Genomic DNA, 13,691 nt, shown 5'->3' on the forward strand with positions numbered 1-13,691 from the left:
AAAAATAAATAAGAGTTTCTATATTTTAGCCGAGTGATCGAGCCAGAGACTTTCTCAGGGACAGGACAGAGAATTCGAGAGAAACGAAGGGTTTGGGAGTGTTAACAACGTTGTGTGATGGCAGGGACGATGAGGAGCGATGGAAGTAGCAGCAGTCGCGGCAATAGCAGAGGGGAAAGCGTCGTTGTCGACTGCGGTAGGCGCAAAAGCTCTTGCGGCTATTGCCGATCCCCCGGTCGCACCAGCGTCTCTCACGGTCCGTCTTTCTTTCTATTCAATCGCATAATGTTTTTGGCTGCTGAATTGTCAGGTTTCCGACTTCTTTCTTTTCATATGGCTTGTGATTGTTTTTTAAATTTTGGGGGAAGAACGCGTATCTGTTGGATTTTGGACAAATTATTACTTCATTTCTATTCAAAAACTCCGTTAATTTTGCTGAAATTTGAGGGTTACTATGAGAATTAGGCAAATTTTGCGAGGTTTTGTTCATGAGTGGAGCTTTGTCAGGGTTTTTAGTCCCTGATCAGTGATACATGTGTTGTAAAGAATTCAACATAGGCCGAGATGCGTATTCAGGCATTCATATGTATATCAAAAAGATATGTTGAAAGCAAGAAATTGTTTGCTCTTATGCTTGCATTTGTGTGCGTGGGTGTGTTTGTGCATACACGTTTATATCTTCTATCTTTGTGTTTTAAACAGCCACGAATCTGAAGTGTAACATTTCTGATTTGTTTTTGCCCTATTTGTCTTGTTTCGCAGGTTTATGGGCGCATAGCATGACAGTTGATGACTACCAAGGTTGGTGGAATTCGCTTCTTGCTCTATTTTGCAAAATTAACACTTGTATTTGCACACAGATGTATAGGACGACTTCAGATTGCACTTCATACTACCTCAGTCAGTTGACTCTTGTGTCATAAAAGGGTCGTGTGGAGTCCTTGTTGCCCAACAGCAAAAATTGGGGTGGTGCATTGTTGCTGTGCTGCTGGGAATTTTATGGTTGTCTCACTCATATATAGTATAGATGCAATCATTATGGGTACATCACAATCGTAATGTTATATTTTTCTCCAAAGTCTTCCCTTCATCCCTAGAGGCCTGGTGATACTACTAAGGGCCTTCAAATATCTTTGAATAAGAATATAGCTAGTTTTGTTACGTTAAAGAGTTGCCACTTTCAATAATTTTGTGTTGTTCATGCCCTAATTAAATGGGACATTGAGTATGAGTAATGATAGTAATGTAAGTACCTCTCCGGAGTGTACAAGATGCATATAGATTGCTTCTGTGTTTCTTTTATTAATCCCGTTACATCTGCCAGGGGATTTATGATGTTTCTTTTCTCTTCTATTTTCTGGTCTGATAGCTTTCACAGCTTGGCAACCATAATAATATATGTTAATTTATGTTTCAACTTTCAGCGCTTTTGTTGGTTATAGTTATATCTTGATTGCCTGTCATAAATTTAATGGTCCTTGGCAGATCTTCTTGACATGGGCTGGAGAAGATCAGGCTCCTTCCTGTACAAACCTGAGATGGAAAGAACGTGCTGCCCTTCTTATACTATTCGTCAGAGGCCTGCTGATTTTATTCATTCTAAGGAGCAACTTCGAGTGTCTAGACGAATGCAAAGGTATTCAAAGTTTTGGATGTTAAGTCATTTGCAACTCAATTCTTTTTACTACCTTGTATTTTACAATTTAGGACCTTTGGTTTTTTTAATGATCTGCTTTAACTGAAGTCCTTGTGACTTTATTAGAAAACTTTTGTGAGCATCGTGAAGGACCTTAAGAGGTGAGAGTGGCTTGTTCTGTCCTTTGTCCAAGAATCCAACTTTGCAAGTTAAAATGACCTCATCTTATGGGTTTTTTTTTTTTTTTTTTTTTCCTATTAATTTTTGAATGTTTTCTAACTTATTTCACACACTAGACCACAGGGTTTCTTTTCTGTCTGGGTTTTCCTTGGAGTTTTAGTGGATTGTTGACTGGCTGATTACATCCACCTTCAATATCAGCAGATTACATTTGCTTGATGTTGCTAGGTTAGCATTAGTTTCTTACCACAGCTTATCTTCTGATTTTCATTCCGTATTTGGGTGCTCAATATTCCTAGGTTTTTAGATGGCACGTTGGATATTAAGAAAACAGTTGAGCTCATAGAGGATCCGAATACTTCCAAGGGTACGTGCAGCTCTGCTGGTAATGAAGTTTCAAGTTCGTCCACAAAGGAATCCTTGTCTAGTAACTATACAAAGAAGAATGAAGCAGGACAAATTTTAAATTATTTGTCAGACCAAATTGACAATGTGGTACACATGTGCAAAGAAAGTGGGAAATTTCCTTACGATATTCTATTACCAAAAGCTTCTGTCAAAAAGGTTTCACAAGCCAAAAGGAAGCTACTAGTTGAAGGATCAGAAGATCTCCTGTACTCCAGCAATATTGCATTTCAAATAGCAGCTGCAATAAGGCGGGCACAATCATGTGATAACCGCGAGTTAAGACTATCAGGACATTCTGCCGAAGAAAATGAGTTGTCTCCAAAAGTTATTGCAGAAAAATTGTCGAGCTCTTTATGTCAGCTGGCAGAAACTTCTGGTCTGTTAATCAAGGCTTGCAATGGACACATAAATTTTTATTCTTCTAGCGAGCAATCATTACTGGATGAAAGTGTTCAAGTTCATACAGTTTTAAATGAATCTGCGGCAGGTTGTGTAAGTAAAAAGGGCTGTTTGAAGAAGAGCTCTGAACAACCTCAGGGGAAAAAGCGGAGGCTTGAGATCCGTATGAAAAGGTCCAGTTTTGATCCAGAAGAATTTGCTTTATATAGACAATATCAAACGAAAGTGCATAATGATTCACCAGATCATGTGACTGAAAGCTCGTATCGAAGATTTTTGGTGGACACTCCATTAGTATTTGTTCCACCAACTGGCGATGGCACTGTTCCTCATTGTGGCTTTGGTTCTTTTCATCAGCAATATGTGATTGATGGCAGACTAGTTGCAGTTGGTGTAATAGATATCCTTCCTAGATGTTTGTCAAGTAAATACTTGTTCTGGGACCCAGACTTTGCCCTCCTATCACTAGGGAAATACTCAGCCCTGCAAGAAATAGGTTGGGTGAGAGAGAATAAAGTCCATTGTCCTAGTCTTCAGTATTACTATCTTGGTTATTATATTCATTCATGCAGCAAGATGAGATATAAAGCCGCATATCATCCATCTGAGCTTCTCTGTCCTCTTCGTTACCAGTAAGTTCTTCTGTATCTATCAACCGTTTCAGTACCCTGTTCTACTGTGTGTTGGAGCACCATCCACCCCCGTACCTATCTCTTAGACTTGGAAGATTGTTTATCCAGATGGCATGGTTGCACTAAACCATATAAAACAAACTTACAGTTTACCAAAAAAACAAACCAATGAAAGGATATATATATATATATATATATATATATATATATATATATATATATTTTAACTTTTTCACGATTACAGATGTCAGAGTCGGATCATTTTGCACTGGGTTTGGCGGTTCCCTATTACTTTTTGCTTGTCTCTGTGGCATTCGAAGTTTCAGGTTTGGCTGACAAGCTGAAATCTTATTGCAGGTGGATTCCTTATGATATTGCAAGGCCTCTGCTTGATAGAAAGCCATATGTAGTCTTATCAGATTTTGCCATTTTACAAAATGAAGAGTCATCACCATCTCACGTTCCTGAAAATGTCGTGGAAGTGCAACATGAAGACATTTGCCAAGACTCGAACGATCTTTGTATGGATGAGGATGAAGAAGCGAATGACCCTGAATCTGAAAGTTCTGATGATGAATCAGGCCCAGAGAGCGGGAATCTGGTTTCTATTGAAATAGATGATGGTGAAATCAGTGATATATTAATTGGGCTAGAGAGATCTCGTTTGAGATACAAGGTATGTTTAGTCAAACCCCAGTATTCAGTAGAACTCTTTTTGTTCTTCCTTGTGCATTCTCTCATTCTCTGGCACTGTTTCTTTCCTGAAGGATCTCCGACGAGCTTTTGGTCCCACTGAGAGGAGTTACTTGGAATCCCGTTTGCATAGGTACATGGGGGTCGTGGGTGCAGAGCTGTCCAAGCGAATGGTTTATTCACTTTGATGACTCGTCTTCATGAAGGGCACTCCCTCGAATGTCATCCCAAACAAAGGATGTATGTTCCTCAGTTTGCTGCCTGCTGATTCAAGTCGGGAGCTGGAAAATTAGGTATTGTGGAAGTTCATTATTACTTGGATTGGGGATTCTTTTTGTTTGATCCATTTTCCATGTCCAGTAATGAAGTACAGATTCCTATTCAAGATTCATGCAGTTTGTATGCATGTCTGTTTGTATTTATGTAATCTGTTTGTCAATAAAATGAACTGGGTTTTTTACTTGACCCTGATTTCACGGGCTAAAAGTGTATTTTTAAAAACAAAATCGCAAAAAGTTTCTTTCTTGGAAGTGCATTTGAAAAAATAGCAGTTTAAAAACGTAACAAAATGTTGGGAAAATTGATATTAATTGGCAACCAATTTTTCACCAGACCTTTATGCGAAAGATAAGTTTGGAAAGAAACACACACCAATCACACACGTACACAAGGAGTTTACGTGGTTTGACAATATGTTTACATTCACGTGGCGTGATTCGCTCTCCTTTTTTACTATTTAGAAATATTGAGTACAATGGTGGAAGCTTAAACTGCTCAATTTTAATATCCCAACCCCTTGTACTGTTCCTCTCAAATACTAAGTAAAAAAAAACTTAGTACATTTTGTAAATGTCACAAAATGCTCTCACCAATTTGAAATTTCCGGATGATCTCAACCGAGGATTACATGTCTTTTTATAGAGGCTTAATCACGAAAAATAGGAGAACAATTTTAATCCAATTACTGCTGAGAAAACGAAATCATCATGAATACAAAGTCTTTTCCATGATGAAGATAAACATTACAGCCCACATGTTTACCCACACACGTTTTTTTCAGAAATCCAATTCTAAATTGTTCCTGGACTCCTTTTAAAACTAACATTATCCTCTTATAGATAAATAGGACTTGAGCCCACCAATTTGAATATTGATATTTTCTAGCAATTATCTTCACACTTATTGACAATTTGAGCCATTATCAACACAAAATTCACATTTTCAAACTGAAATTTTACCAAATGCTTAATTATGTTTGAAAATCATTATATTTCCAAACCGCATGTTTAGAAACAAACACTTAGTTATTTAGAGTAATAACATCTGAAGTTATCTGGCTGGCATTTACAATTTCTAGATGTCTTTGGAATTGATTTTGCTTGTTCGGAAATCAGTTCTTAAAGTGCAAGCCACCCTTTCCTTTTCTCTTTTAGTTATTGTCATATTTTGAGCCGTTCATTTAAAAATTAGAGCTATTTTATCCCGTTTAATATCTAGGTATTGCATGATATCTCCATTTGATGCGGCAAACCTACTTGGAAGTTGACATTTTGATTCATGAAACAATAATTGTCCTCACTGTGCGAGATTATAGAATTAAAATAGAAAGAAATGTGATTTATAAGAGTAATATAATGGCACGGAACGAATCAACCCGTCCATTAAGGAATAAAGATGCTTTCCTTGTTGGCGTGAACCAAGGACAGATGACAAAGCCAAGTAGCCAACTACCGAGGTTCCTTTATAGCTGATAATGTTTAAGAAAAGAGGTTTGTAATCGCAAATAATCACCGGGATGCTATGACACGTCATGATTGTCTTGCTATATTTGAGTAATGTTATTTATTTTGGAACAAAGTTTTCTTCTTAACCAATAGTTTATATATATATATATATATATATATATATATATATAGTGTGATTCTCATATGTATTTTAACAAATATATGGAGGACGTGAAAATCACATACTATAAAGACAAATATCAATTTAATAAACTGGGTTAAAAAAAAAATTCTCCAACTAAATTTGAAGGAAAACTAATCCTTAGTTTGGCCATAATCTTTGAAAAAATCTTGGTGCCTTTATTTTGAAGAACATCAAAATTCAAAAGTTGTTTTCTGCTCTTTCACCACAAAAATAGATAATCCAAAAGATCATTTATCCCAAAGCATTTTAAAAATGCTACTTAGAGATTTAGAATTAGGAAAAAAAAAAAATACAAAATTAGTACATGGAAATGCACCAATTTGCAATAAGCTCCTTTAGGTCTAAAAAATTACTTAAAACTCTATGTGGTAATAAGTAAATGACAAATAACTTCTTATCCAAACTTCCTTTAGAAATTTTGTTGAAAACGGCCTCCAAACCTCTCCCAAGGATTCAGCTAACCCCTCTAGTCAGTTTGGAGTGGTTTGACCGCCTCTTAGATTTTTTATTATTATTTATATTTATATTTCTCTATTGTTTGTTTTTATTTTTATATTCTTTTATATCCATCTATGTATTTGTAACCAATTTCCATATCTCGGAAGCGTCCAATAAAGTTAGAACAAAATAGTAACACCCATTTCCATCATTGGAATTATTTTTTTTTTCCTTTTGGTAGTCATAATTGGGATTATAAAGAAATTGTTCGGTGATCTGAAGGGTCAACTTTTTGTTATAGCCAAATGAATAGAGGGTCAATTTGTTGGTCGGTTGATCTGTATTTTGGATAGGATCAATTTGTTAGCCTATTGGGCAGTAGAATATACAAAAACTATGAGTGTTGTAAGAAATATTTTCAACTTTTATTGCAAGTCCCTTACAAAATGTTGTGAAAATCTATGTAACACTTGCTACATAAGTTAGTAGACAATTAAAAACTTACCTGTAAAATTTTATTGCTTAATTTTTTAACTCATATTGTGCTACTCAACTCATGTGACTTTGTAAGTTTGTAAAGAGATTATAATAAAAGCTGTAGTACCTTAAGCGTTGTCATCGATTGTTTCAAACCTTGGTCAAGGCAGGCATGGCCAACAGTCCTTCAGCTTCATTGCCATACCAAACTACTAGGAATGTTTTTGGTTCTTTGATCACAAGAACTTTGAATCTAGCCTAGTAAAGGACACTTCTACAATGACATTTCTGTACAGAGCTGGCATCAACCCAAAATCTCAATCTAAGAAGTGAGCTGAAATCACTTCAGGCAGAAACAAACTTCCACCACAAGCTTCAGAGCTGACATCAACCCTTGTTAAAAGCTTTTTTGTTCTTCCTTTGTTTTCTAATTCAAAACAAAAACATTAACAACCACCCCAAAACACTCAAAACTATTTTTACCTTATGTCACATTGGAACACCATTTCGATTCAAAAAAAAAAAAAAACCCCCTCCAAACACATTAATAAAAGGAGCATAAGAGGCTGCATTTCTGTATTTCTGATGCGAGTTACATACTTAAGATTGAGAGTTTACCAGCAACTGAGTATTCAAAAAGTAATGGGAGTTTGAACAACTAAATAGGAATCAACAATCAAATGTTTTCATTAATGTTACCGACAGCAAGTTGGGCAAACTGCCAATATGAGGAATTACAAGTTCGAAATTCACATGAGTTGAATAAGAAACATTGGGGTTAAAGAATGTACACTTGAAAATGAAGGGTGAAGGATAATCAAGCATCATCTGCATCACTTCCACCAATATGTGCTCCATGGCTGACCCAGTAATTGCTTCCATCGGGACCTGACACCTTGTACCTACTCAAATAACGAACTCTACAACCATTATTTACCCAAAAAAGTAATAATAATAACAAAACTTCAAACTGGAATTGGAATTTTCTTTCTCCAAAGATCTACTGACCGTTCAAGTACAGATTTTCCTTCCTTGTACTTCTGGCCCTTTTCATGGGCAGTCTCCTGGAGAAAAAACAATCAACATAACAAACAGCCACGATAGAAACATAATATATACACTGAAAGTTTAAATCTTACATATTTCCACCCTACTATTGATCCACACCCAACACAAAAGATGTCAGCAACAGTGTGCAGCCCAGTCATCATCATTCTCTCCTCTTTTTCACCAACAGTCACGTTCACCCTATTGAAGCAAATCTCATGACTTATTTTTTCAAACAAACATGTGATGGGATGCCCATAAAATTCATCCAAGACTATCCTATTAGTACACCTGTAAATACTCCATCATGTAATTCGTCTTCTGTAATTATATTTACTCAGATGGACAAAAAATGACACATGATACAAAAAGACTGATGCAATCAAATGTTTATCTTCAGACAGATGTCCAGCCTGAGCAAGAGATATACAGGTTGCATCTTGTTCATGTCTGAGAGCATAAAACAGTAACTAGTTTCACTAACACAGCAGCGTTCTTGGTTGATGTTAGTACAGCATTTGTAATCGACACCTTATGGCATTGGCAAGTTATGGGATGGTGCTTCAATCTAAAAGTTAGTTATATGCAGATTATTTGGTGTTATTTTATAATGATGAGGTACCCAAAATCAAGGAAACTTACACTTTACTGAAGAGATAAGCTTTCCCATGCCTGCAGTGGAAAGACTGAATAAAACAACACGGGCAAAACATGTAGTCAGAACATTTGCTTCTTATAGAACTCCCAATCAACATTTGTTGGACACTGGAAATTAAGATGTTGAAAGTAAGGGAAAAGGAAGCAAAAGAAAAAAAGAAAGAGCCTTATGTATGCTGAATTATCATTAAAATTCACATTGAATAGCATCATTAATATCCAAAGCCTCATCTAAGTATTATAGGTAATCCTACACTATTATTATATGCGCTTTTCACTTTACTAGTGTTGTCTCCTGCTCAATTCTATTACTTGTGCTAGTATGGACACAAGCATATAAAAACAGGGGCGTGTGTGTCCATTCATAAGCACAAGTATGTGTGCTAACTGTCCCTGAGGAATTTGACATAGCCGCCTTTTATACTCCTCTGCTTGTAGGCTGCACATAGAACTAGAAACTGATTTAAATTCTGTTTGGTAAATTGAGAAGCACAACTTGACCACACAACACATAAGAATACAATAACTTCTCATTAACAAATCATACATTCCCGTGTTTTCATATTACCGCCATCATTTTACCTCATTAAGATACTAAAGATGAAAATGTGGCATCCACTTACTAAGCCTTAAATCAAAAACAACATTAAATAAAAACATAATCTGCCATTAAAAAAAAAAAAAGAAGACATCCTCCAAGCTTCCAGATCGCAAATTATAAAATCACAAATTACTCAAGAAGCATTGTCAAGTTCCCTTTCATGCCTACTTAGAAACCAGCCACATAGTAGTATTAAAACGAAATTTGCTATCAAAAGACATCCCCATTTCTGTCTTCTGAGGTCAGAAAAAAAAAACACCCAGTGGCCAGACTCTGATCACGTATCATCCCAAATGAACAGAGGTACCATTTGCTACCTACCCATAATAAATTAAATCTGCTACATCATGATTACCACGCACCCCAATAGCCCTTCTTGTCATTGTATAGATCTTACCTAACTTCTTCATCGGACAAAAATAGAATTACCGGATAAAAGCAAAATTACTAATACAATTGATCTATCACACAAACACACCTCTAAACAAATATAAGCACATAATCCATCAAAAAGCATACAAAAAAATATGCAAAAGTGGCATAATCAAAGTCTCAAACAAATTAACAACACCCGGATGGAAAGTTTCCATGAATATCACAAACTTAGAGAAGTCTAACTGATTCAAAGGAGGTAAGAGATCAAAACAACCTTGGAAACGATGTCTTCACAAAGTGCAAGATGGGTCCGGCAATGCTTGCAGCTATAGATCTTCCCCTCAAGATTCACCACAAACAACCTCCCCATGCCTTCCCTCTAAGATTTTTACCGAAATCTATGAAAAAATTGAAGAGAATATGACAATTCAAAGAGAGGGTCGTTGAGAAAATCGACGAGAGACACTAGCTTGAATAAAAGGTACGCCAAAAATTAAAGAATATGGAAGCTTTTGAGCATGAAGAAACGGGGAAAAAAAAAAAAAAAACACATTAAGGAACGAACGAGATGCTGGAAAAAGGATTTGCTGAATATTACCTGGTCTGGTATTAGTCTGAAGTTGCAAGAAATATGGACCGAAGAGCCATCACATTTCACCAGTTTATATGACTTTTTCTGTAAAAGTGGGAACCTGACAAGACGTGTATACTACGGTTTTGGTTTACTTTTAACTTCTTCTTTTTTCTTTTTTTTTTTTCTTTTTTTCTCTCTATTTTTATTTCGATAATTTATTATTATTATTATTATTATTATTTTCTATCCGTTAAATTCACGTATGTCTTTATAGTAAGTAAGCAAATATAGTTTATAGCATTTTATAATAATTATGAAATAAAAATATACTTTAAAGCATTATTTATTTTATAATTTTTTTTCTTTTTTCATTTATTTTCTCAATTTTAAAAAAAATATTAACAAACAATTCAAAATATAAAACATTTAATATTATTTTCACATTTATGTCTAATTAAAACACTATTCTTTTTTTTTTTTTAAAAAAAAAAGGGCATGTTGGTCCACAAGTTTTGTCATATATTCAGCTACGTTGGTATGTATTGGCTTATGTTAAGGACTTGTGTATATATATATATATATATATATATATATATATATATATATATATTTTAAGGAGGACTTGTGTATTATATGTACGTGGGAATTACTTCTTTTTTTTCCTCTTAAAAAACTTATAAAATGATCTCAAATTATGGATTAAGGATATAAATAACTTTGGAGATCCTTTTAGAGGGCATTTATTTTGGTATCAAAAATCGTTTTATTGTAATGATGCATAGGTTACATGACCCTTCAACATTTCAATGTGTTGAGAAATAGTTCAATATTATATGTGGACAAGATTTTTGACATATTTATAAAAAATAAGCAACTATCTCTTATTGAATCGGTTTTATGAGATGAGTTATGTCCATGAATTTCTTCATGGTATCAGAGCCTACCACAGGACAAATGAGATCCACATTACTTACTCCGTGACAAGAACTAAGAAAATACCGGCTTGCATGATAAGGAGGGTGTTGAGAAATAGTACAACATTGCCTGTGGACAAGACTTTGAACACGTTTATAAGGAATGTGCAACCCTCTCTTATTGAACCAATTTTATGAGATGAATATTATATAATTAGAAGATAAAGTCCGAAAGGGGAATAAATAGACAATAAGTATAGCCATTAAAAAGGAATGGACATAAATTTCTTCTGCTTCTATAAATTGATCGACCGTCCCTCTATAATAAAGATGAAAACAGAAATCTCGTTCTCAATAGGCAGTTCAATGATCATGAAACGGATATCATTAATTCGAATCATTTTTTCTATTTTTCTTTTTTTGTGCGGATATATCAAAAAAATAAAGAATTTCTTCCTAAATAAATTTTAGAAAGAAAAAAAAATTAATCTAAAGCGTGTTTGTGATCAGGGGCGGAACTATGTACAACATTCGTCCCCCCAAAGTTTTTGAAATTTTTATTAAAGTAGGTATATTTTATATATTTGCTCCTTAAATTTAGAAATTTGTCCCCCCAAATTAATTTTTTACTCCCTTGTATTTATCTGCAGCAAGACTTTGTTTTTAGCTTTCACTGTTGTCAATTAACTTAAATATTTGATGGGTTCGGATTCATTAATTTATTTGGCATTCTTTCACTTGTTAGTGGTAATAAGTAACTATAGTAAAATTTTAACAAAAATGACTTGTGATTTACTATGAAATTATATCTTACCATATGTATCTATGTATTCGGTAGATGCTATTATGATCACGCCCAAGTAGGATAACCACAATTAGTCTCTTCGGCCTACCCTTTTAATTATAAAAAAAAAAAAAAAAAAAATTGTCCCCCCACACTCAAAATCCTGGTTCTGCCCCTGTTTGTGATTGTTTTTAAAAAATATATAGCTTTTAAGTTTTTTTTTTTTTTAAAAAAAAAAGGCTTTATTTTTAAGCTTTTACCAAAGTGCGGTTTGACTATTTTTTGAGTACAAAAAATCAAATAAGTACTTTTGAATTTTTTTTTTTTATTAAACATGCTAGCTTTTGTTTGGCACAACCTTAAGGAACATTAAACTTACAAACAAATTTTACAAAAACACTTTTGCAATATGATTGGCACAACATGATTAGAAATTAGATAAATTTAACTTTTGAAAAATCCAATCATATTGTGTCAGATCATGTTGTAATTTATTTTTTTGTAAAATCGTAGTATTTTTCTTTTATAAAATAGGTTAAAAAAATTTTCTAACCCAATTTAAAAGAATTTCCTCCGACTCAGATTTTGAACTTTGATTTAACGTAATGAATGGTAAAATTGAAGAGTGTTCATGACTTAAAGTATTGAAGTCTCCAGTTCTTGGCTTAAAAAAAAAAAAATAATAAAAAAAAAAAAAATTGTGTATTAGAAAAGTAGTTGGGACTTGGAACAAAATAATTGAGCAGAGTTGTTGCATCTATATGTCATACTACCAGTTACCCCAACTCGCTCCACCCACCAATAATGGTGCATTTGATAGGTGTCAAAAGGTCAGAGACTCAGAATAATAGTTATTGGAAGAAAAAAACAAATGTTTGGGGTATTACTGTGCTTTTATTATATATATTGTAAAAATTCGCGTGACAGTCTACACGATGGATTAGAATCTATTGAAATTTTTTAGTTTTTGAAATTTTAGATTTAAGTTGTTCATTTTCTATCTAATGGTCATTATTCTGTCACATGTCCTACTACTAATAAAATAATAAATATTTATTTATTATTTTATTAGTAGTGGGACACGTAGTAGAACAATAACCCTTAGATGAAATTTCAAAAATAAATAAACAATAAAAATTAATAGATAAATTTAATTATTTAATAACTGATGTGATAAGTGTAATGCAGACTATCAAATGAGTTAATACAAAACTTATAATCAAACATATTCGAAGTTTACTTAGAGTATGTTTAAAATTGCATAGTGAAAATAAACCTTTTGTCTATTAAAAAAGAAAACCCTAAGAGAATTTTTAGAAAGAGGGGGAAAAAAAAAACTTCTTCTTTTTTTTCTTTTTTTTTTTTTTTCAGTTTTTTACCGAACAAACTCCTTATTATTTAGCACAACCTTTTATATACTAAAAACACTTGTTAAATTTCTTAACGCAATTACAAACAGACTTTTAATTTTTTATATGCTAAAAGGTAACACTTAATTCTTTCTATAAATTCACAAATATATTTTCATCCTTTTCACTTTTGTTAATATCAGTTCATTTTCGTTACTGTTTTTCATTGCATTGGTGTTTGCAATTAGCATGGGAGCATGAAATAAAAATACCCCCAAATTAAACTTTTTCCTATTGCTCAATATACTTTTATTAATGTGATCTTGTTAATTAGTCTTTAATTTTTTTACAAATTAACAAAATATAATAAAAATATGGTGTATAGATTACTCTAATAAAAAAATCTGTTCTAAAATTAACATAAAATCAAAATTATAAAAATCGAAACGAGAAAGGTGAGAAGGAGCCATCAATGACATCAGCCTTTGGGGGTGGGGGGCATCTTGGGCTCCATTATTACTCCCCACCCTCGAGCTCAGAGCCTCAGCACATTAACCTCTCAAAATTATAATAACAAGGTTTTGGATAATGGGCTTGC

General features: G+C 33.7%; 2 protein-coding genes across 2 annotated transcripts; one reads left to right on the forward strand and one right to left on the reverse strand.

Annotated features, from left to right (window-relative positions):
* The first annotated feature begins 10 nt into the window (after positions 1–10).
* LOC132187689 (arginyl-tRNA--protein transferase 2) lies at positions 11–4,408 on the forward strand. Its single transcript, XM_059602083.2, has 6 exons — positions 11–256; positions 763–801; positions 1,486–1,636; positions 2,116–3,255; positions 3,613–3,931; positions 4,023–4,408. Exons 1-6 carry the CDS (start codon positions 118–120, stop codon positions 4,134–4,136), a joined length of 1,902 nt encoding a protein of 633 aa, XP_059458066.2. The 5' UTR covers positions 11–117; the 3' UTR covers positions 4,137–4,408.
* A 3,047-nt stretch (positions 4,409–7,455) lies between these two features.
* Positions 7,456–10,161, reverse strand: LOC132186808 (Yippee family putative zinc-binding protein). Its single transcript, XM_059600877.2, has 6 exons — positions 10,071–10,161; positions 9,747–9,870; positions 8,482–8,525; positions 7,932–8,040; positions 7,801–7,856; positions 7,456–7,694 (listed from the first exon to the last, which is right to left on the reverse strand). The coding sequence occupies exons 2-6, from the start codon at positions 9,840–9,842 to the stop codon at positions 7,610–7,612; spliced, it is 390 nt and encodes a 129-aa protein (XP_059456860.1). The 5' UTR covers positions 9,843–9,870; positions 10,071–10,161; the 3' UTR covers positions 7,456–7,609.
* Between the last annotated feature and the right edge of the window lie 3,530 nt (positions 10,162–13,691).

Source organism: Corylus avellana, chromosome 6 (genome assembly GCF_965113065.1).
Source record: "Corylus avellana chromosome 6, dhCorAvel1.hap1.2, whole genome shotgun sequence".
NCBI lineage: Eukaryota > Viridiplantae > Streptophyta > Magnoliopsida > Fagales > Betulaceae > Corylus > Corylus avellana.